General features: G+C 45.8%; 1 protein-coding gene across 2 annotated transcripts in view; it reads right to left on the bottom strand.

The window, feature by feature from the left end:
• LOC144498984 (protein kinase C-binding protein NELL1-like) overlaps positions 1 to 25,118 on the bottom strand; it is an 893,123-nt gene that overhangs the window by 65,308 nt on the left and 802,697 nt on the right. For both annotated transcript variants that reach the window (XM_078221009.1, XM_078221010.1), the window contains one exon: positions 22,294 to 22,434. In XM_078221009.1, coding sequence (XP_078077135.1) covers positions 22,294 to 22,434 — 141 coding nt within the window. The remainder of the gene's footprint in view (positions 1 to 22,293; positions 22,435 to 25,118) is intronic.

The following is a 25,118-nucleotide window of genomic DNA, read 5'->3' as shown; positions in this document are numbered from 1 at the left end:
TCATCTCCTTCACTCAAGCAGAGTGCATGGAAACTGCGGACCATCATTCATAGCCACTAACATCAGGTAACGGAGTTAAGACAGTTCACTGATTGGTAACTGAATGAAATGTCACTTAGAACTGAGTCATCGCTTCTCCCACCTGTCTGGTGACAGCCAGTCATGAGAATCACCGGAGAACCTCACCATCTTTGAGGAAAGTAACGTTTTAGAATCTTTCTGGTTTTAATCTGTGTAAGCAGTCCATGTTCAAATGCAACAAGATCTGGACAACATCCAGGCTTGGGCTGACAAGTGGCAAGCAACATTAGTGCCACACAAATGCTAGGCAATGACCGTCACCAATAAGAGACACTCTAACCACCGCCCCTTGACATTCCGTTGTGTAACCATCACTGAATCCCCCCCACTGTCAACATCCTAGGAGTTCTCATTGACCAGAAACACAACTGAACTCGCCACATAAATGCAGTGCCTACAAGAGCAGGTCAGGGGCGAGGAATACTATGGCGGGTAACTCACCTCCTGACTCCCCAAAGTCTATCCACCATCTACAAGACACAAGTCGGGATCTGATGGAGTACTCCCCACTTGCTTGGATGGGTGCAGCTCCAACACAAGAAGCTTGACACCATCCAGGACAAAGCAGCCCACTTGATTGGCACCACATCTACAAACATCCACTCCCTCCACCACCAGCGCTCAGTAGCAGCAGTGTGTACTATCTACAAGATTCACTGCAGCGATTCACCAAAGATCCTGAGACAGCATCTTTCAAATCCACAACCATTTCCATTTCGAAGAAGGGCAGCAGATACAAGGGAACACCACCACCTGCAAGTTCCCCTCTGAACCACTCACCATCCTGACTTGGAAATATATCGCCATTCCTTCGCACTCGCTGGTCAAAATCCTGGAATCCCCTCCCTAGCGGCATTGTGGGTCAACCCACAGCACGTGGACTGCAGAGATTCAAGAAGGCAGCTCACTACCACCTTTCTCAAGGGCAGCTAAGGATGGGCAATAAATGCTGGCTGGCCAGCGACACCCATGTCCCACGAATGAATAAAAAAAAGGGGGGGTCTGTCTGGGCCTGCTGGTTTCTGATGAGAATCATGATAGCCCAGCGAGGTGGCTGTCAAATAGAAAATGGTGTCCAATGCTCCCGGCCCACCTCGCGCTACACTGCCGGCCCCGATTGGGGAATAATAACCCAATAATTATTCAAATTGACTAGTTTACATCATTAGATTCATGCATTAGCAGGCATGAAGTCCAATTGAATTCCCTCCTGCCACCTGCCTCCCCAACGGGATCTACACTGGGCGGACTTTGGCACAGGCCCTCACAAGAATGAACCTGGCATGTTGAATGGTGAGGGTGCAGGAAGCACCACCAACCATTCAGCAATGAGTGCCATTAACCTCACGCCCCACCCCCCTCTATCCCCACACCATGCAGGTATGAGGTTGACCCGATTCAACCCACCCCTCAGAATCCCCTGCCTCTCAAACCCCCTTCCCCATGACCAATATGTGGAGGAACCAACTAGAGAGCAGGCCATCTTAGACTGGGTACTGTATAATGATACCGGAGATGAGGGGTTTGGATTATGAGGAGAGGCTGAGGAGATTGGGTTTGTACTCGTTGGAGTTTAGAAGGATGAGGGGGGATCTTATGGAGACTTATAAGATAATGCGGGGGCTGGATAGGGTGGAGGCGGAGAGATTCTTTCCACTTAGTAAGGAAGTTAAAACTAGAGGACACAGCCTCAAAATAAAGGGGGGTCGGTTTAAGACAGAGTTGAGGAGGAACTTCTTCTCCCAGAGGGTGGTGAATCTCTGGAATTCTCTGCCCACTGAGGTGGTGGAGGCTACCTCGCTGAATATGTTTAAAGCGCGGATGGATGGATTCCTGAGCGGTAAGGGAATTAAGGGTTATGGGGATCAGGCGGGTAAGTGGTACTGATCCACGTCAGATCAGCCATGATCTTATTGAATGGCGGGGCAGGCTCGAGGGGCTAGATGGCCTACTCCTGCTCCTATTTCTTATGTTCTTATGTTCTTATGAGAAGGGAATCATTGCCAATCTAGCTATACAAGACTCCTTGGTGATGAGCGACTATAACATGATAGAATTTTTTATCAAGATGAAGAGCGAAGTAGTTGATTTGGAGTCTAGGGTGCTGAATCTTAATAAAGGAAACTATGAGGGTATGAGACGTGAGTTGGCCTTGATAGATTGGGGAGAGTTACTTAAAGAGATGATAGTGGATGGACAATGGCAAACACTCAAGGAATGCATGGGGGAACTGCAGCAACTGTTTATTCCTGTCTGGCACAAAAGCAAAATGGGTAAGAGGGCCAATCCACGGCTTACAAAGGAAAGTAGAGGGAGTATCCAATCTAAGGAAGAAGCATACAGATTGGCCAAGAAAAATAATAGGTCTGAGGATTGGGAGTAGTTTAGAATTCAGCAAAGAAGGGATTGATTAAGAAGGGGAAAATACAGTACGAAAGTAAGCTTGCAGAGAACATAAAGACTGACACTGAGAGTTTTTATAGATATGTGAAGAGAAAGAGGTTGGTGAAGACAAATGTAGGTCCCCTACAGACAGAAACGGGGGAATGTATAATAGGGGACAAAGAAATGGCCGAGCAACTGAATACATACTTTGGTTCTGTCTTCGCAAAAAAGGACACAAATCAGATGCCAGAAATGTTGGAGATTGCAAGCTTTAGTGAGAGGGAAGAACTGAGGGAGATCAATATTAGTAGAGAAATGGTACTGGGAAAGTTGATGGGATTGAAAGCGGATAAATCCCCAGGGCCTGATAATCTGCATCCCAGAGTACTTAAGGAAGTGGCTCTAGAAATAGTGGATGCATTGGTGGTCATCTTCCAGGATTCTATAGACTCTGGAACAGTCCCTGCAGATTGGAGAGTAGCGAATGTCACTCCAATATTCAAAAAGGGAAGTAGAGAGAAAACAGGGAATTATAGACCAGTAAGCTTAACATCCGTAGTGGGGAAAATTCTCAAATCCATTATCAGAGCAGAGCATTTCGAAAGCAGTAGCAGGATCAGACAGAGTCAGCATGGATTTATGAAGGGGAAATCATGCTTGACAAATTTGTCGGAATTCTTTGAAGATGTAACCTGTAGAGTTGACAAGGGGGAACAAGTAGATGTGCTATATTTGGACTTTCAGAAAACGTTTGACAAAGTCCCGCACCAGAGATTGTCATGCAAGATTAAGGCGCATGGGATTGGAGGAAGTGTATTGAGAGGGATAGAAAACTGGTTGGCAGAGAGGAAACAAAGAGTAGGAATTAATGGGTGCTTTTCAAATTGGCAGGCAGTAACTAGTGGGGTGCCACAGGGATCGAAGCTGGGACCCCAGCTATTCACAATATATATTAATGATTTGGATGAGGGAACAAAATGTAACATCCCAAAGTTTGCAGATGATACCAAGTTGGGTGGGAGGGTGAACTGTGACAAGGATGCAGAGATCCTTCAGAATGATCTGGACAGGTTGGGTGAGTGGGCTAATCAATGGCAGATGCAGTATAATTTGGATCAGTGTGAGGTTATTCACTTTGGAAGCAAAAACAAGAAGGCAGGTTACTACCTGAATGGCTGTAAATTGGGAGAGGGGACTGTGCAGCGGGACCTGGGTGTCCTTGTGCACCAGCCACTGAAGGTAAGCATGCAGTGCAGCAGGCGGTAAAGAAGGCAAATGGCATGTTGGCCTTCATTGCGAGAGGTTTCGAGTACAGGAGCAGGGATGTGTTGTTGCAATGATACAGGGCCTTGGTGAGGCCACACCGAGAGTATTGTGTGCGGTTTTGCTCTCCTTTTCTAAGGAAGGATGTTCTTTCTGTCGAGGCAGTGCAGCGAAGGTTTACCAGACTGATTCCGGGGATGGCGGGACTGATGTATGAGGAGAGATTGACTAGGTTAGGACTGTTTTCGCTGGAGTTCAGGTGAATGAGGGGGGATCTCAGAGAGACTTATAAAATTCTAACTGGTCTATACAGGATAGATGCAGTGAGGATGTTTCCAATGCTGGGGGAGTCCAGCATTGGACTCACCTGAAGAAGGGGCTTGGAGCTCCGAAAGCTTGTGTGGCTTTTGCTACCAAATAAACCTGTTGGACTTTAACCTGGTGTTGTTAAACTTCTTACTGTGTTTACCCCAGTCCAACGCCGGCATCTCCACATCATGGAGTCCAGAACCAGGGGTCACAGTCTCAGGATTCAGGTTACACGATTTAGGATGGAAGTGAGGAGATATTTCTTCACCCAAAGAGTGGTGAGCCTGTGGAATTCATTACCACAGGAAGTAGTTGATGCCAAAACATTGAATGCATTCAAGAGGCAGCTGGATATAGTCCTTGGGGCGAATGGGATTAAAGGTTATGGGGAAAAAGCAGGATTAGGCTTTTGAGTTGGACGATCAGCCATGATCGTGATGAATGGTGGAGCCAGTTTGAAGGGCCAAATGGCCTCCTCCTGTTCCTGTCTTCTTTGTTTCCTTGTTTCTCTGTATATTCATTGGTGCTTAGAAGAGTGAAAGGGATCTCGTATAAACTTCCAAAATTCTAACGGGGTTAGACAGGGTAGATTCAGAAAGAGTGTTCCCTATGGTGGGGGAGTTCAGTCGTAGGGGTCATAGTTTGAGGATAAGGAGTAAACCTTTTAGGACTGCGGTGAAGAGAACTTTCTTCACCCAGAGAGTGGTGAATGTGTGAAATTCACTGCCACATAATGTAGTTGAGGACAAAACGTCTAATTTTAAGAAATTAGATATAGCTCTTGGGGCTAAAGGGATCAAAGGATATAGGAGCAATGCAGGATCAGGATATTGAATTTGATGATCAGCCATGATCGTGATGAATGGCGGAGCAGGCTCGAAGGGCCGAATGGCCTTCTCACGCTTCTAGTTTCTATGTTTCTTTGTTTCTCAGCTGCACTCTTACCATTTCTGTTTCTTCCTCCTCTATGTCCCCACCATCTCAATTACAAATCACAGAAGCAATGAACTATTTTACAAAGCAGGGGTCCCTTTAAACCTCTCAGCGAATTTCACCCCTGTCTTTACAACAGCTGTGATCTGCATGGTGCAGTAGATAAATTGAAATGCAGGGAAATCCCACATGGTTCTCGACCACACCACCTGATTTATTCAGATGCTTCCAGATGGCAAATCAGGGTCACAGCAGAGGAACCACGACAACAATGTCTAACATGGAGTTTCAGCCAAGGCCTCTCTGCTTCCTTTTCACTCGTCAAGCTCCCCACGGATACACTGCTTCATTAAGGAAAGTCCAAGGTTGCGATGTTGTCAGCCTCGCCAGACATCATTACTCTGGGTTAGATTCCCAGTAAAAGCCTGTCACCTGTCCTGTGTCCCAAATACAATGAAAATCAAAAGGAACCATTGGCACTAGCGCAGGAGCAATATTTATCTAACTTTATGGCGCAGCGTGTCATGATTTTGCAGAACAAACATCAGAAATCTCAAAAATGAAAAGATAGTGGAACTTAAGAGACCATTAGCAATATAAAACACCAAGATAGCACCACCAGAGGAAAGTTCCTATGTGAATGATGGACATTGATATGTCAGTTCATAACATTGTATATTGGTGCTTAGAGATATCACAGCTAGACACAGCTAGCAATGTACGTACATTCCATCCGACTGACTGTTGCTTATCACAAAGGCATTAATATTTCACACACCGTGGGAGTGTCAGACGCACTACAAAATATTTTAACAGTACAAAAGTATCATACCACCACTCACATGTCAAGCAATTATTATTTTCTTCCCCTAATTAATTGGGCAACCGGTATTGCTAATCCATTTCTAAGAATCTCACCCTCCCCGTTCAGTTGAACAAGGCCCTCAATCATGTCCTGACATTGTCAAGTAGCACAAATTAAATATTTTATCAAAGGTCGCACTGTTGTTTGCCCAGGAGACAATTGTCTGCTGACAAATCACTTCTTGTTTTTGAACCCATGCCTTGAACAGCTCACTGGGAGCAGAGAAATGTCCCATTAACGTACTCCATGCATGTTTATTTTGTTGTCAAAGTGCTTCTGTTATGAAGCTGCGTGCATTTGTGCAATGGCCCAGTGGTACTATCGCTACAATGTTCTGGGGACCCGGGTTCAAATCCCGCCGCAGGCAGGTGGTGGAATTTGAATTCAATTTAAAAAAATCTGGAATTAAGAATCTACTGATGACCATAAAACCATTGCCGGTTTTCGGAAAATCCCATCTGGTTCACTAATGTCCTTTCGAATCATAGAATCCCAACAGTGCAGAAGGAAGCCATTCGGCCCATCGAGCCTGCACCAACAACAATCCCACCCGTGTCCTAATCCCACATATTTACCCTGACATTAATGGGCAATTTAGCATGGCCAATTCACCTAACCCCCACATCTTTGGAGTGAGGGAGGAAACTGGAGCACCCGGAGGAAACCCACGCAGACACGGGGAGAATGTGCAAACTCCACACAGACAGCCACCCAAGACCGGATTTGAACTCGGGTCCCTGGTGCTGTGAGGCAGCAGCGCTGACCGCTGTGCCACTGTGCCATCTTCTCGGGAAGGAAATTTTGCCGTCCTTGCCTTGTCTGGCCTACACATGACTCCTGAGCCACAGCAATGTGGTTAATTCTCAACTGCCCTTGGGCAACTAGGCTTCTACTAGGGGCTAAATGATTAGCTGACTGATCTCTTAATACGTTTTGCAAAAATTGCGAGATTAAAATGGTTCGTTGACCTACAATAATATTTGTCAGTCAAGTCATATGGCGCATTTCAGCAGGAAGTGAGTCCAGTCTATAGGCAATAAGCTGTATATATCAACACTGTTATTCCCTGCCCATCAAGCCTTGGGATCTATGAGCGACTGGATTGATTTTAAGCATACAATTTGCATGTAATTATTCCTGACTCACCCTATTTTTTCCTGGAGAAATAGAGCCATAGAGTCATAGAGGTTTACAGCATGGAAACAGGCCCTTCGGCCCAACTTGTCCATGCTGCCATTTTTTTTTAACCACTACGCTCGTCCCAATTGCCCACGTTTGGCCCATATCCCTCTATACCCATCTTACCCTGTAACTATCTAAATGCTTTTTAAAAGATAAAATTGTACCCGCCTCCACTATTACCTCTGACAGCTTGTTCTAGACACTCACCACCCTCTGTGTGAAAAAAGTGCCCCTCTGGACTCTTTTGTACCTCTCCCCTCTCACTTTAAACCTATGCCCTCTAGTTTTAGACTCCTCTACCTTTGGGAAAAGATGTTGACGATCTAGCTGAACAATGCCCCTCATTATTTTATAGATCTCTGTAAGATCACGCCTAAGTCTCCTACACTCCAGGGAAAAAAAGTCCCAGTCTATCCAGCCTCTCCTTATAACAGAAGCCATCAAGTCCCGGTTGCATCTGAGTAAATCTTTTCTGCATTTGACTTTTAATCGGGAAATGTTGCTGCAGACTCGGGCGTGAGTTTGGTTAGAAGTAATTCAGGCAGACTCTGTAGACTGCTGAAAAGAGCTTTTTTAAGGAGACTTTTATTCGCTGAGTGAATAGAACTTGTATAAAATAAACAGTCTGGTTGTTAGCGCTGTTCCACCTCCAATTCACTGACAGAGCCAGTGGTGTCGATAGACACTGCGGGTGGAATTCTGCGGTCTCGCACATCCTGCTACCGCTGCCAGCGGGATATGAGAATTTGGAGCTCAGCCGAATCTTCGTTCACTGCAGTGGGACTGGATAATCCCAGCCACAGGCGAGGCCAAAGTATTCCAGTCTATGTCAAAAATACCCTTTCAATCATCTCCCTTCCACAATTTGAATGCCTGGCTGAGGTTTACCGTGCTGAGGGTAAGACCCCAATCATTATGATAATTGAGAATATTGGAGCCTTACAATTACCAGAAACTGCTAATTCCATATTAAAAGTGTTTGCAATGTTGCGTTGCCAGTGATGCCCACATCCAATAAATAACTAAAAGGAAGAGAGAAGCTCTCCTTGAGGTGTGGCAGCACTGACATTAATGAGGGGAAGAGCTTCCAACCACCATTCAGAATGGTGACAACTTATCCACCAAACTGCACCATTGTTTGAGCCACTGGGTGGAATTTTCCCGTCCCGCCCGCCATGGGAATCATTGCGGGCGGCAGTGGACCATGCAAAGGTCCATTGACCTTGGGCAGGAATTTCCAGCCTTGGGGTGAGCGTGGCCAGAAAATCCCACAAACAATGTCATGGAGCGGTGGCAGAGAAGAAACAAAAGTGAACCAAATCACGCTCTTGAGATTCCACTTCCTCATGGGACATCGTGCTTCACGTACCCAAAGATCTGCAGGTTGAAAATCAGTCCATTCAGTCACATGCAGACCCATGGCAGAAAGTCACAACCTTGAGTCGATGCCATACCCATATCAAGGGATAGCTGTCAACGATGGGTGAACAATCAGCCTCCAACATGGGGAAGCTTCATCGACATCTTGTGGAAATCAGATCTTCTGGCACTGCACCAAAGGAGTGGCTTCACAAACACGAGGAGCTTTGTATATACACCGCAGCTTAGTGCAAAGCAGTGACAGAACCAATAATTCAGCAGAAGAAAGCACAAAGCAAAGATAAGAAAATCCATTTGAAGAATGGAAGATCAGCTTCCAGATGTATATCAAAGAATAGTGACATTTTTTAAATGGGCTTGGACACACCAAGTGCTGGGATGCGACCACAGAATAGATTGCCTGGAACATCAAAGGAAACTCACTAATCACTGATCTCCGAAGTTCGCCCCAAAAGACTTGCTGACAGTTGATGCAGGTTAAAAAGCTAAAAGCAGACATGAAAGCAAATCCCTGTATGTGGCTTCCCTCACAGTAACATACAATTGTAACATAAAGACTGTTCAATGCAGTTGTCTTTTCAGGTGGCCGTAATGTCTTGACAGATGTTGGTGAGTGCCTCCTGCTTGCAGAACCAACTCTGTCATCATTGGACCTGTTCAGTCGTATTGTGCCAGCAATGACATGCGTCAAACTGAAATGTAATTTCTGAAGACAATACTGGTCAAGGGAAGACTGTGCAGTGTAACTGGAGTTCTTGTGCACCAGTCGTTGAAGGTAAGCATGCAGGTGCAGCAAACAGTAAAGAAGGCAAATGGTATGTTGGTCTTCATTGTGAGAGGTTTTGAGTACAGGAGCAGGGATGCATTGTTGCAACTATACAGGGCCTTGGTGAGGCCACACCAAGAGTATTGTGTGCAGTTTTGGTCTCCTTTTCTTAGTCTTGAGGGAGTGCACGACAGGCTGAATCCAGGGATGGTGGGACTGATGTATGAGGAGAGACTGATTAGGTTAGATTGTTTTCGCTGGAGTTCAGACGAATGAGGGGGGAATCTCATAGAGACTTATAAAATTCTAACAGGACTAGACTGGGTAGATGCAAAGAGGATGTTCCCGATTGTGGGGGAGTCCAGAACCAGGGGTCAAAGCCTGAGGATTCGGGGTAGACCATTTAGGACGGAGGTGAGGAGATATCTCTTCATCCAAAGAGTGGTGAGCCTGTGGATTCATTACCACATGAAGTAGTTGATGTCAAAACATTGAATGTATTCAAGAGGCGGCTAGATATAGCACTTGGGGCAAATGGGATCAAAGGTTATGGGGAGAAAGCAGGATTAGGCTATTGAGTTGGACGATCAACATGATCATAATGAATGGCGGAGCAGGCTCGAAGGGCCGAACGGCCACCTCCTGCTCCTATCTTCTATGTTTCTATGTAACAGAATTGTAACAATGCTGTTAATATCATTAATGACTTTATTTTCTGAAACCAATACAGTGAAATCTTTATTATCCTACATGCATGGGGAATGGATGGTACTGGTTAACCAAAAATTAATGGAGAGTTCCATTTACCAATGGAAGACAGCACAATATTTACAGCATGAACTAATATGCAAGTATCCAGGGAGTAAAGAGCTGTATTCCTTTTATTTCAATGGCTGCAATTCTCCGGATGTTCATCCCAGTGGGATTCCCTGGTCCTGCCAGTAGCACACCCCTGAGTTTGCCGGCAGTGTGGGGTGACTTCAATGAGAATTCCTACTGACAGTTGCGGGACCAAAGCATCCCTGCCGCCAGCGAATGGCACACCGCCTCCACCGCTGAAATAAATGATATGGGGAGGGCAGAGAATCTCGCTCTATATCTTCAGCAGTGCATTAAAATGTAAATTAAAACAATACAATATACAGCGACAAGTTCCAGATAATTTCATAATTGCTTCTGGTTGGTAAAGAGATGATTCATATGAGGGGAACATCAGCAGGCAATTCCGGTTGGCTGTGTACCAGATAACACAAAGATTACTGTTATTCGGAAAGGAAAGCCTTCACAGTATAACAAAATAATAACCATGGCGTTTTATATTTGTGTAGCTAAAACCTGGCAAAGGAAAAAGTCACCACAGTCTCAGATTACCATAGGCTGCTCTCCCCTTTGTGGGGGAGAGGTGACTGGTGGTGATTTAACCTGAGGATCACCACACCTCAAGTAAGTTTGAGAAAGCAGAGCCTTCATGAATGACTCCAGCCGGTACAAGAACTGAACCCAGGCTGTTAGTGTTGCTCTGCATCATGAACCATTGTCCAGCTGACTGAGCTAAACTGACCCCAAAGGAACAGTATGGTACAAAGGAATGATCATCACATAGTTGCATGCGTTTTATGTTGAATGTATCCAATAACTAAAAAGCCTCCTGCCTCTGAGTTAGAAGGTTGTGGGTTCTGGTGTCACTCGAGAGCACAAAATAAACTGTGGCAGTCTCGTGCAATCGATGCGATATGAATGTCCAGCCCTTCTTCATAAGCCAACCTGTCTATTCCAAGTGTTAATCTGCTAAACCTTCTCTGAATTGTTTCCAACACGTTTACATCTTTCCTTAAATAAGGAGACCAATGCTGTACACAGTATTCCAGATGTGACCTAACCCAATGCCCTATCTAACTGAAGCATAATCTCCCTGCTCCTGTATTCAATTCTCTTCACAATAAATGATAACATGCTATCAGCCTTGCTAATGACTTCTTGCACCTGCAATTCATACACTAGGACACCCAGATCCTTCTGCATCTCAGAGCTCTGCAATTTCTCACCATTTAGATAGTCAGCTTATTTTTTATTCATCCTGCCAAAATGGACAATTTCACATTTTACCACATTGTACCCCATTAGTAGATAGTTTCCCATTCATCTAACCTATCTATGTTCTTTTGGGGCCTTCTTATGTCCTCTTTGCAACTTATTTTCCTACCGATCTTTGCGTCATCAGCAAAGTTAGTGACTGTACCATTGGTCCCTTCATCCAAGCCATTTATGTAAATTGCAAATAGTTGAGGGCTCAGCATCGATCCCTGTGGCATACCACTCATTGCATCTAGCCAACCTGAGAAAGAGCCGTTGATGCCTCCTCTCTGTTTTCTGTTAGCTAGTCAATTTTCTATCCAGGCCAATATACTACGCCTGGCACTATGGGCAGAATTTTACGGTCGCTTTACGTCCATTTTGCGGCAGGAAAATGTTGTAAAATTGAGCGTAAAGCAGCTAGCGCAAATGGCCACAGTTTTTGCGCCTGCTGCGATATTATGACACCCGGATTTCCAACGCGGTCAGCCTTTCACCGGAAATGGGGGAGAGGCTGATTAATTTATTTAAATGTATTTTAATGTTGATTTCAATGTGTTTAGCGTGCCTGGCGCTCAGTCATCCAGGCTCGCTTGCCTTTATGGCCTCGCTGGGAGAGGTTGTCTCCGGCGAGGAAAACGCCTGCTCCCCATGAATAAGGAACAGTCATGTTTGCCTCACCGGTGGAACCGGAGGCCATTAAGGCTCCCGGAGAGGCCAAATGCAAAGCGGCGGTGGCCCTTGGGCAGTGCCAGACTGGCAGTGCCACTCTGGCACATGGGCCATGCCAGCCTGGCACCTGGCTAACACCCACTGGGCAGCTGGGCAATGCACATTCGGGCGGCACGGTAGCACAGTGGTTAGCACTGCTGCTTCACAGCTCCAGGGACCTGGGTTTGATTCCCGGCTTGGGTCACTGTCTGTGTGGAGTTTGCACATTCGCCTCGTGTCTGTGTGGGTTTCCTCCGGGTGCTCCGGTTTCCTCCTACAGTCCAAAGATGTGCGGGTTAGGTTGATTGGCCATGCTAAAAATAAAATTGCCCCTTAGTGTCCTGAGATGCGTAGGTTAGAGAGATTAGTGGGTAAATATGTAGGGATATGGGGGTAGGGCCTGGGTGGGTTTGTGGTCGGTGCAGACTCGATGGGCCGAATGGCCTCTTTCTGTACTGTAGGGTTTCTAGGATTCAATGCCAGGGGATGAGGCCAATGGGGGCAGGCCAAGTGGGGGCAGGCCAATGGGGGGGGGGGGCAGGCCAGAAGGCAGGGCCAATGGGGGGCATGTCACTGTGGGGAGGGGTGGCCCGCTGCCACTCTGCATACGATAAGTGGGGGATGGAAGGATCCACGATCGATCTGTGTGTTGGGGCTGTGATCGGTCTGGGTGGCAGGGAGTAGCGGGGGCCACATCTCAGGTCACGGGCCCCCACGATTGCAGGGGGGGAGCTACTTGAGGCAGCCTGCAGTAGCAAGGGCCTGACAGCTCTCTCTCTGACTGTCAGAGCCCTGCTACTGTAAATGCGCATGTGCAGCATCAGAGGTCTGCACATGCACAATACCTCCCTCTACAGGCTGGATGGTGAGCTTAGTCCCACCCACAGCCTCTCTGGCTAGGGACAGACTAGCCCATCTTTTTAGAGACAGAATGCATAAGATTGGACGTGAAAACCCGCTCAAAAAAAGGATCTGAAACTCTCCCATTTTTAGACTAGCTGGACACTTGGAAAAAATCTTGTAAAATTCCACCCCATGAACTTTAAAACATAGAAACATAGGCCGTGATTCTCCCATCGCGACCCGTAACTTTTCTGTCAGGTCACGGTGGGAGATGCGCATCGCCGGCCTTGTATTGGGATTTGCGCATATCCCAGAGCTGGAGAACAGTCGCCGGTCAGACCATGCTGGAAACCGGCGGGAAGGCAGGTAAGTCATTTGAATCTTCTTTTAATATGTTTTAAATGTATTTTAAATCTAATTATCAGGCACTTTCCGGTCCCGATAGAATCTCCCACCCCGCCAGGAGTACTTCATCCCAGCGGGGTTCACACTAGCTCCCCACATTCGGGGAATTAGCGGGAGACCCCGCTGGAATGAAGGAGGGGCCTACCTCCCGGGGGGGGTCTGAACCTGGGGGGTTAGCGGGAGGAGGGTCTGCTGGGGTGAGGGGGTGGGGGGATCACCACTGCTGGGGGGGGTGGGCTGTACATTGGGGTGCTCCGGGGCGGGGGGGGGGGATCAGGGCTGGCCCGGGAATTGTCGTGGGGGCCGTGATCGGGCAGCACTGCGAGGATCCCGGGCTGGCCAGCAATCGGGCTGGCCAGCAAACGGGCAGTCTGACAGATCGGGACCACTGCCCATGCGCAGAGTTCCAGAACTGTCAAACTCCGGCGTGAATAGCACCCCCCCCCCCCCACCGGGGTTTATAATTATATTGACAACTAGGACCTCTGCAATGCACAGTGTGGGGAGATTCGGGTGAGAAGCTGAACGGACAAAACAGTCGGGATTTAGAACAGTTTTACTGCCAATTCAGCACTTTTGGGAGAATCGGCCCATAGTTTCTGCATTGACACCTTATCAAATATCTTCTGCAAATCTAAATACAAGACATCTACTTGTTCCCCTTTATCTACAACGTGTCATTTCTTCAAAGAATTCCAATAAATTGGATGAATATGATTTCCCTTTCACAAAATCATGTTGTCTCTGCCCGATTACCTTGCATATATCTCAGTGCCCTGCAATAGCATCTTTAATAGTAGCTTCGAAGATTTTTCCTATGACAGATGTTAAGTTCTTTCAGCTAAGATGTTAAATTGATTCGCTGCCTTCCCTTTCAGGTGGATGTACTATTGCTGGGGTGAGCAGATGACTGCTCCCTGCTGATTTGGCCAATATTCATCACTCAATCAACATCACTAAAACAGCTCATCAGATCATTACTGCACTGCTATTTGTGGGAGCTTGCTGCGTACAAATTGTCTGCCAACTCTCCTACATCACAGCAGTAACCACGATTCAGAAAGATTAAATTGGATGAAAAGAACTTCGGATAATATCCTGAGGCATTAGAGAAATGCAAGTCTGTCTGTTATCTCCGATCCACACAATAAAAGGCAAAAAAATTAAAAATATTTCAAGTTTGATTTAATCTGTCTAACTTATTTTAAGCTTCACGGAGCAGGGATCACTAAAACTTTCATTAAAAACAGTTCGATTTCACTCCAGCCTTTCAGGTGAATGTCAAAAAATAAGCCACAAAATGCGAAAAGTTAATGCTTTCTGTAGAAGTAGTTCCTGCACGTGATTTAATGATGGATTGAAAAGATAAAGGTAAAATCACATTCACTGACTTTATGCCTTTAAGGCACAAATTAATTCCTCACAGTTTGCTCATTCTTACTGGGTACACAGAGCCCAGCAGCATTCAATCCTTCTCACACAGAGCAACCCATTTAAATTAAACAAAGGGACAGCAATAATGAAACAAAAAAGTCAGATATCTTTATTTATTGGACATTAACTTTTTTTATCTACTTCTTTCTATTTGCAGTTCTCTCTATAATCTATTCCCAACAAAGATGGATTGACTTTAAAAATATCAGGCCTTAGTTATGGCAACCATTTTCTCTACGGCGGTCATCTTGCTCCTTTCTATGTGTATGTTTCAGCCCCCAGTCACAGAATCCTACAGTACAGAAGGAGGCCAATCGGCCCATCGAGTCTGCACCGACCACAACAATCCCACCCAAGCCCTATCCCTATAACGCCATGCATTTACCCTAGCTAGTCCCCCTGGCACTAAGGGGCAATTTAGCATGGGCCATCTGCCTAACCCGCACATCTTTGGGCTGTGGGAGAAAACCGGAGAACCCGGAGGAAACCCACACAAACACGGGGAGAACGTGCAAACTCCACACAGACAGTGACCCAAGCCAGGAATTGAACCCGGGTCCCTGGCGCTGTGAGGCGGCAGTGCTAACCACTGTGCCATCGTGCCACCCACAGTCTTTCACCTCCAACCCGCCAAACCCTTTGTCTCACCCTGTTCCTTTAATTCAATGTATTTTTTCACTGGATGCGGGCATCGCTGGCAAATCCAACATCTCTAACTGCCCATTAACTGAGTGGCTCGCTCAGCAACTTCCGAGGACAGTTAATAGTCAACCCATTGTTGTGGGTCTGGAGTCACATGTAGGCCAGACTGGGTAAGGACGACAGATTTTCCTCCCTGAAGGACATCCTTGAGCCAGATGGGATTTTTAGAAAAATCTGGTGACAGTCTTGTTGGCACCATTTGAATGGGATTAATCCGGAAATCTTCCAGCTTCGAGGAAGAGTTCCATACCTTAAACAATGACTTGTGCCTGCCTGGCGGGCTGTCCGTGCTGTCCAGTGATTCCATCATTCTTTGCTTTTATTAAAAGAAGTTTGGCCTCTATCCTGGCTAATCATATAAAATAATTAGCGGCAGGGAAGGGGTTTGACAGAAGGTAATGTACCTTTTGGATGTTGTCGGGGTTGTTGCACAAGGCATCACAATGGTGTGGGAGATAGCCAAGTGAGTCTTTTCTCAAGAACACAAGAAATAGAAGCAGGAGTAGGCCACCAGGCCCTCCAAGCCTGCCCCACCATTCAATACGATCATGGCTGATCTATGTTGGCCTCAACTCCTTTTCTGTACCATTTCCCCATAGCCCTCTATTCCTCTATCAAATATTTACTTTAAACACTCCTAATGATCCAGCCTCCACCACCCTTTGGGGCAGAGAATTCCAGAGATTCACTGCTGCTCTTCCTCATGTTGCAAGTTGAATAAAGCAATTTTTGTTGAAGCTCTATATGGTCTTGCGGGTTGTTCGTTGAATCCCTCCAACACATAGAAAGTAGTTGAGGCCAAAATGTTGCGTGATTTCAACAAGGAGTTAAATATAGTTCTTGGGGCTAAATGGATCAAGGGATGTGGGGGGAAGTGGGAGGATCAGGATATTGAATTTAATGATCAGCCGTGATCAGAATGAATGGCGGAGCAAGCTCGAAAGGCTGAATAGCCTACTCCTCCTTCTAGTTTCTATGATTCTATAAGAATGGACAACTTGGGTGTGGCATTAACAGGCCTCCAAAAGGTAATTAATAGTGACTGCTGTCGAGAATACTTGGTATTTATTACTGTGTGAGAAAAAGTGACAGATAATGAAATATTCTGTTTTATATTTACTTTTAATTAAATGATTTTTCTTATGCAGATCACCTGGAATATTTTTGACTGTACTAATGATAAATAAAGTATCTCAGGGAACTGGGTAGCACAGTCAATGTTTAAATTTATCCATCATTGTTCGTATAGAGCATTTATAAAAATGAATGGACCTTTATCACACACAATTTACGAAGGAATTTGATAACGTGTAAATGAACGGTCCAGCAAGTGTCCACAAGGATTTATCCTTCAGTAAGAAACTAGTTAAGTCCCCTGAAAATCAGACAGATAAGGAGTTCGATCTTATTTTGTGACTTGAGTTTGGGCAGCACGATAGCACAATGGTTGACACTGCTGCCTCACAGCACCAGAGACCTGGGTTCAATTCTGTCCTTGGGTGACTGTCTGTGTGGAGTTTGCACATTCTCCCCGTGTCTATGTGGGTTTCCTCCGGGTGCTCCGGTTTCCTCCCACAGTCCGAAAGATTTGCAGGATAGGTGGAAGGGTCATGGTAAATTACCCCTTAGTGTCAGGGGGATTAGCAGGGTAAATATGTGGGTTTATGGGAATAGGGCCCGGGCAGGATTATTGTCAGCGCAGGCTCAATGGGCTGAATGTGGGCCTTCAGCACTGTAGGGATTCTGTGATTCCATGAGTTCTAGAGTCATAGAGGTTTACAGCATGGAAACAGACCCTTCAGCCCAACTTGTCCATGCCACCCTCTTTTTTAACCACTAAGCTAGTCCCAATTGTCCGCGTTTGGCCCATATCCCTCTACACCCAGCTTACCCATGTAGCTGTCTAAATGCTTTTTAAGAGACAAAATTGTACCCACCTCTACTACTACCTCTGGCAGCTCATTCCAGACACTCACCACCCTGTGTGTGAAACAATTGCCTTCTGGACCCTTTTGTATCTCTCCCCTCTCACCTTAAACCTAAACTGTAGTTCAGAGCTAGGGGACACATACCACAAGCCCATTCTCCACACTTCTACTCCATCCAGTAAGAAGTCTCACAACACCAGGTTAAAGTCCAACAGGTTTATTTGGAATCACGAGCTTTTGGAGCGTTGCTCCTTCATCAGGTGAGCCACCCAGTTCATTGTGTTGAAGTAATTTTTTGGTGATTATTTCGTAAGAACGTTTTGGGATGCCAGATAGCTGAAAAATTAAAAATAATCCGAAGTCCCTTTTTTTTCCTTTCGGCTGCCAGGTTGCATCAATGTAGGTGAGAGATTGCAATGTTGTGACAGCTCTATTAAGATTAGAATTCTGTTATAGAAACTCCAGCTAGACACTGCCATCAAGATGTCACTCACCGGCAGGTAGCTGCTCATATCACTCAATATCAAAGCTATCGGACTGAAAGAAACTGCAAAAGGCTTAAAACCAAACAAATATTGTTTTTAATGCAGTTTCCGCAGTGATTCAGAGTTATCATGTAAACAGCTAGACTGCATTTGTAGAATTGAACCCCAGTCTGCGCTAAGTCAGCTAGTCTTAGTTAGATCAGTGCGAGCGGCAGTAACACTGACTTTGTTCTTCATAAGGGGAAAGTCGGCGAAAGATTTCATTCCTTTATTTTAAATTCATTTACGGGATGTGGTGTCACTGGCTAGACCAGCATTGCGGCATGGTGGCACGGTGGTTAGCACCGCTGCCTCACAGCGCCAGGGACCCGAGTTCGATTCCTGGCTTGGATCATTGTGCGGAGTCTGTACGTTCTCCCCGTATCTGCGTGGGAGTCTGTGTCTGAGTCACTGTGAAAATCCCCTAGTCGCCACACTCCGGCGCCTGTTCGGGTACACTGAGGGAGAATTTAGCATGGCCAATGCACCTAACCAGCATGTCTTTCAGATTGTGGGAGGAAACCGGAGCACCCGGAGGAAACCCACGCAAACACGGGGAGAACGTGCAGACTCCGCGCAGACAGTGACCCGAGCCGGGAATCGAACCCGGGTCCCTGGCCCTGTGAGGCAGCAGTGCTAACCACTGTGCCACTGTGCCGCCCCATGAAGGGACATGAAGTCCCTTTTCGGCAAATTAGTTGCATTAGGTTGAGGGGTGACCTGATAGAAGACTAAAAACTATATACAGGGAAGGACAGGGTGGATAAGCAAAAACTGTTTCCACTGGTTGAAGGCTCTGGAACCAGAGGCCATAACCCAAAAATTAGGGCCAAGCCACTTTGGAAAGATGTTAGAAAACATTTCTACACGCAGGGAGTGGTGGAGGATTGAACTCTCTTCATCATATGGCGGTGGATGCTGGTTCCATTGTTAAGTCTGAGATAGACAAATTTTTATTGAGCAGGGGTATCAAGGGATTTGGGCCGAGGGCAGGTACATGGAGGTAGGCCACAGATCAGCCATGAATTTATTGAAGGGCGGAGTGGGCTTGAGGGGCTGAATGGCCTACTCCTGTTTCTGTGTCCCTATATTCCTAGATAGATTTCTTTTAAAAAAATAAAATTTCAGGATTGTGAATATATACTGCAAATACGACCTGTGGCAAGTGGAACATATTTTAGAGGGATACCTTGACAGTTGTATGATTTTGTCGACAATTTGTAGCAGGTCGATGCTTGTGGATGCATCCTAAGAGAGCGTCAGCACTTACAGTTCTTGCAAATTTCTTGTTAAAACCGTTTCATTCCCCCAAGGCTCTTTCACTTGATGGTGGATTTCAGGGCTTTGCGAGGTCACTCTTTGCTAAGTACTATTTTCTTGGCATTCCCAAATAATGAGAAGATTTCACTCTTTCAAAAAAAAACTCTGGATTTTCTTGTCCAAAGTGAGATATGTTTGCTTTAAATGAACATTTCCTCTATTCTCGGCGGCCAGTTATTAGCCGTGGCTCAGTTGGTCGCACTTCTGAATCACAAAGTTCCTGCTTCAAGTTTCACTCCAAGGATTGAGAACAAAGATCAAGGTTGACAAAGATCAAGACTGAGGGAACACTGTACTGTTAGAAGTGGCATCTTCCAGACTGCCTGCATTTAAAGGATCTCCTGGCACTACTCTGAAGAAGAACAGGGGAGTTATCTCCAATGTCCTGGCCAATAGTCCTCCTTCAATCAACATGACAAACACAGAAGATGACTTGGTTATTATCACGGTGTACAAGTCTGTTCAGCATCAATTAGCTGACATATTTCCCACAATCCAACGGTGATGACACTCGAAACAGTACTTCCCTGCAAAGCCCTTCAAGATTTTCAGCATTTGTGAAACATACTGAAATACAAAATCTTTCTGTTTTGTTCCAGGGATAATTGAGTGCAAGGGACAGAGCCTAATCCACCAAACCAACTACAAATGTCTTTGGATGAGGATGAGCGTCATAAGCTGAAAATAGGAATCAATAAATGTAAATAATAAGCACGGTTGATTGCACAGTTGGTGGAATCAATGTTTTGCAGTGCTTATGGGTTGCGGAAAGCTCTCAGTCAGTGGACATCAGATGGCCATATTGCTTGGTGTACATCATAGCAAGCAGACGGAGAGATCTCCCTCAATAATGATAACAGGCACATAAGGGCAATTATAGCTGGTGAAATAATGAAACATCCTCACTGTGTTGACATCAAGTATTCCCAGATGAGTTATACCATTGCCCAGTTCAAGAGTAAAGACATCACTAATCTGTCGAAATAATTAGCATCGACTCCAGCCTCGGTATAATTCATTTTTCACCCAGGTAGATTTTCCTATTTCCAACACGGAAAATAATCTCCACAAGTGAGGCTTGTCTTATTGGCAAATTACGCAGAATTGTGAGTTGTTTTGTGCAGTGCGTCTTTTTCCTCTGATGGAGAAATCCAGCACGAGGGGGCATGGCTTTAAATTGAGGGGGGGTAGTTATAGAACCGATGTCAGGGGTAGGTTCTTTACCCAGAGGGTGGTGAGGGATTGGAATGCCCTGCCAGCATCAGTTGTAAATGCGCCTAGTTTGGGGGCGTTTAAGAGATCCGTAGATAGGTTCATGGACGAAAAGAAATTGGTTTAGGTTGGAGGGTCACAGTTTTTTTTTTTAACTGGTCGGTGCAACATCGTGGGCCGAAGGGCCTGTTCTGCGCTGTAATGTTCTATGTTCTATGTTCTATAAGACCATAAGACATCGGAGCAGAATTAGACCACTCGGCCCATCGAGTCTGCTCCGTCATTCAATCATGGCTGATATTTTTCTCATCCCCATTCTCCTGCCTTTTCCTCATAACTCCTGATCCCCTTATTAATCAAGAACCTATCTATCTCTGTCTTAAAGACATTCAATGACCTGGCCTCCACAGCCTTCTGCGGCAGAGTTCCACAGATTCACCCAGAAGGAGGTCAAAGCTGTCTAAACTCCTTTGATGAAGGAATCTTACAACACATAGTGAATAAAAGGAAGTCATAGTCACTCTCTACGGTGCTTCACTGAGGTCATAACTCCAGCAACATGTCCAGTTCTGGCTGATGGGCGACTTGGCCTTGGAGGTCGCTGTTGTGAGGAATGAATCTTCAGCCTCAAAAGGAGCTGAATTAATCAATTGTGCCAAAGTGATGTTTAAAATCTGATAATCCAGCTGTAACTCAACACCCCTGTCAGAATCATAGAATCCCTACAGTGCAGAAGGAGGCCAATCGGCCCATCGAGTCTGCACTAACCACAATCCCACCCAGGTCCTATTCCCGTAACCCCACATATTTACCCCTCTAATCCCCTAACACTATGATTCTATGATACCATCTATAACACGGCGATTATCAGTGTTTTAGACAAAAACAGAGAATGCTGGGGAATCTCAGCGGGTCTGACAGCATCTGTGGAGAGAGAATAGAGCCAACACGGTGGCACAGTGGTTAGCATTGCTGCCTCACAGCGCCAAGTACCCAGTTTCCATTCCAGATTGGGTCACTGTCTGTGCGAAGTCTGCACGTTCTCCCTGTGTCTGCGTGGATTTCCTCCGGGTGCTCCGGGTTCCACCCACAGTCTGAAAGACGTGCTGGTTAGGTGTGTTGGCCATGCTAAATTCTCCCTCAGTGTACCCGAACAGGCACCGGAGTCTGGTGCCTAGTAACTTCATTGCAGTGTTAATGTAAGTTTACTTCTGACACTAATAAATAAACTCTAAACTTTAAAAATGTGTTGAGATAGGATGACCCTTCGGCAGAGTTCGAGTTTTGCGAAACACCTTGTCGAACAAGTTCTGACGAAGGGTCATCCTGATTTGAAACGTTGGCTCTATTCTCTCTCGACAGACGCTGTTAGACCTGCTGAGATTTTCCAGCATTTTCTGTTTTGGTTTCAGATTCCATTATCCACAGTATTTTGCCCTTATATCAATGTCTTCGAGATGGATGAAAGTTGGTCTTAGTTGCCCACACCCCACATGCACTCCATCTGACAAAACAAAACTAGTTTCCTGCTACCATACATAGAAACACAGCAGATAGGAGCAGGAGGAGGCTGTTTGGCCCTTCGAGCCTGCTCCGCCATTCATCACGATCGTGGCTGATCGTCCAACTCAATAGCCTGATCCTGCTTTTTCCCCGTAACCTTTGACCCCATTCGCCCCAAGTGCTATATCTAGCCGCCTCTTGAACACATTCAATGTTTTGGCACCCTGTGGTAGTATACGGAATGTGAAAGGATGTAAATCAGACTGTGTGCAGAATGAGTTCAAGCTGAATTAAAATGAGTTACAAGTAGGCTCCCTCCGCATTGCATTACTCTCTCCCACAGACAAGGAGGCATTATTTTTCTCCGGCAATGGAGAGAAAACACAAATTTTACTGAGTTGTAAGTTGATACTTTGAGCGGTATAAATAAACAAGTATCCCCTGGAATGAAGGCAATTTTGTTTAATCGCTTACCAATGCAGGTCTCGCCGGTGAATGAGTAGTTGCCGTTGTCATGGTAACCAGCCCTGCACTCACAGTGATACCATCCCGGTAAGTTGACACAGCGGGCGTGTTTGTGGCACTGTATGATGCCTCCGGCACATTCATCAATATCTGTCGCGCATAAAAATAGGACATGTGTGAGGGACAGGTCTTTAATTTCACATCACACATAACTGATGCACCTTATGATTCCCAGGCCTTGCTCAGCATGAGGTTAGTAACCACTGCACACTTTGGAAACAGAATTACATTGCTTCACAAATTTCTTCATCACATTTGCCTGGAGTGTAAGGGCATATGTTGGGATACAAAAGACACAATTTGGCCCATTAAGCTCTGATTGATGCTGCAATGACGAAACCTCCTTAAATGGCTATTTGTCAAAAAATATTTTAAAGTATTAATGGTCCATATAGACTCCCATTGACAGCAGAACTCTCACCTTTCATTTCTCATTTCCCGATGTACGCGTGATCAAATGTGCTGTAACAGTGAAGCTCTCATATTCTGTCATTCAACTCACCTTCCTCACATCTTTCTGTACAAATGCAGTCAATCAGAAATCAACTGAGGCATTGCTGCCTCACAGCTCCAGCAACTTGGGTTGGATTGCCGCCTTGAGTCACTGTCCGTGCGGAGTTGGTTCGTTCTCCCCATGTCTGGGTTTACTCCGGGTGCTCCGGTTTCCTCCCACAGTCCAAAGATGTGCAGGTTAGGTTGATTGGCCATGCTAAATTGCCCCTTAGTGTCCCAGTATGCGCAGGTAAGAGGGATTAGCGGGGTAAATATGTGGGGTTACGGGGATAGGGCCTGGGTGGGATTGTTGACGGTGCAGACTCGAAGGGCCGAATGGCCTCCTTCTGCACTGTATGGACTCGCTGATTCTATGATTCTGGAGCTCTTCAGAAAAACCTTGACTATTATGTGACCTGGAGTTTCAAGTTAGTTTAGTGCTTAGTATCCTCGCCTGACACGCGGGAGACCGGGTTTCAATTGCCCGACGGGGAGCTGCGAAGTTTGTATTTTCTCCAGAGAGCCCAGTAGGCACCACTCAGTAACTTTTGGAGCGGCATGGTGGCACAGTGATTAGCACTGCTGCCTCACAGCGGCAGGGACCCAGGTTCGATTCCGGCCTTGGGTGGAGTTTGTGTGTTCTCCCCGTGTCTGCGTGGGTTTCTTCCCGCAATCATAAAGATGTGCAAGTTAGCCAGATTGGCCATGCTAAAAGTGTGGGGTTACCGGGATAGGTTGGGGAAAGGGCCTGGGTAAGGGACTCTGTCAGAGAGAGTCAGTGCTGACTTGATGGGCCAAATGGTCTCTTTCTGCGCTGTATGGATTCTATGGCCGAAATTTTACCGCCTCGTCTGCCCCAGAATCAGGGCGGGCAAGGCTCGCAGAACGGTATTCTCTGGGTGGGATTTTACGATCCTCGGGTGGGTGAGGCGGTTAACTCCCAGCAATATGATTCTATTCTATGAAATCTAAAGTGGGTATTGGAAATTTCTAATCTTTGAAATGCAATAGATAAATTGCCACTTTGTTCCCCGTTCCTTCCACAACAACTGGATTTACTTGGCAAGCACGAAGAGGGTGTCAAAACAAGTTAATGCGAACTTTAAAGTGATTTTTCTTAACAATGTAATAAAAAACAATCAGATGCAGCACAAGCTTCAATGTTTGGTGCATTATGTGATTGTTCATGGTGCCAAGTCTATTATTAAGATACACAGGTGAAGGGTATTGTTTATTTAAGTACTTAGAGCACTTGTAAATAGAGACCGCTGGGACACCGGGTTGATAGGCAGGAGCCAGACATAAGAAATGCTGCCTTCTGTAAAGAAAGCAGCCATCAAGAAAATGATTTGTGTCTAGTTCCATATTTCACTGTCTGGTTGGTGATCTATCTATCACTGATCACAAATAAATCTTGCCAAATTGTCATTTGTTCAAGCAAATTGTAAGGAATCTCCGACTAAACAAATGGGAAATGCCTAAGTCCAGAAACTCTGCACCCTCATTGGACAGGATTGAAGGATTGTGATAACTGAAGGGTTGGAATTTAGGTTGTAATTCATCTCCAGCTGAACCTCTGCCCCAAATAGCTGCAATGCTATTTCCCAAGAGAGAGGAAAGTGGGAGCATTTCCCCTTCCCGTCTGAAAGAATGGACTCTTGTGTTCTCCCAATAGTGTGTCCGATGTACAAGGTGCACAGTAGCACCTCACCTTCTGAGTGAGTCGGGAAAAAGATATAAAAGTCTGAGGTCACGTACCAACCGACTCAAGAACGGCTTCTTCCCTGCTGTCATCAGACTTTTGAATGGACCCACCTTGCATTAAGTAAATCTTTCTCCACACCCTATACCCACACTACATTCTGCACTCTCTCCTTTCCTTCTCTATGAATGGTATGCCTTGTCCATATAGTGCGCAAGAAACAATACTTTTCACTGTATGCTAATACGTGTGACAATAATTAATCAAATAAAAAAAATCATCAAGGCTCCTTTGACAGCACCTTCCAAACTTGTGACGTTTCACTCCTAGAAGGAGAGAGGCAGCAAATACAAGGGAACTCCAAATTCCTCTCTATGTCACACACCATCCCGACTTCAAAATATATCGCCGTTCCTTCACCACCGCTGGCTCAAGATCCTGGGAATCCCTTCCCAGCAGCACTGTGGGTGTACATACACCAACTCGCAGTGCAAGAAGGAGACACACCACCACCTTCTCAAGGGCAATTAGGGATGAACAACAGACACCCACATCCTATGAAAATTAAATAGATCTTGCC

This window comes from Mustelus asterias, chromosome 9 (assembly GCF_964213995.1).
Source record: "Mustelus asterias chromosome 9, sMusAst1.hap1.1, whole genome shotgun sequence".
Classification (NCBI taxonomy): Eukaryota; Metazoa; Chordata; class Chondrichthyes; order Carcharhiniformes; family Triakidae; genus Mustelus; species Mustelus asterias.
This window is presented reverse-complemented; position numbering and strand designations above follow the sequence as displayed.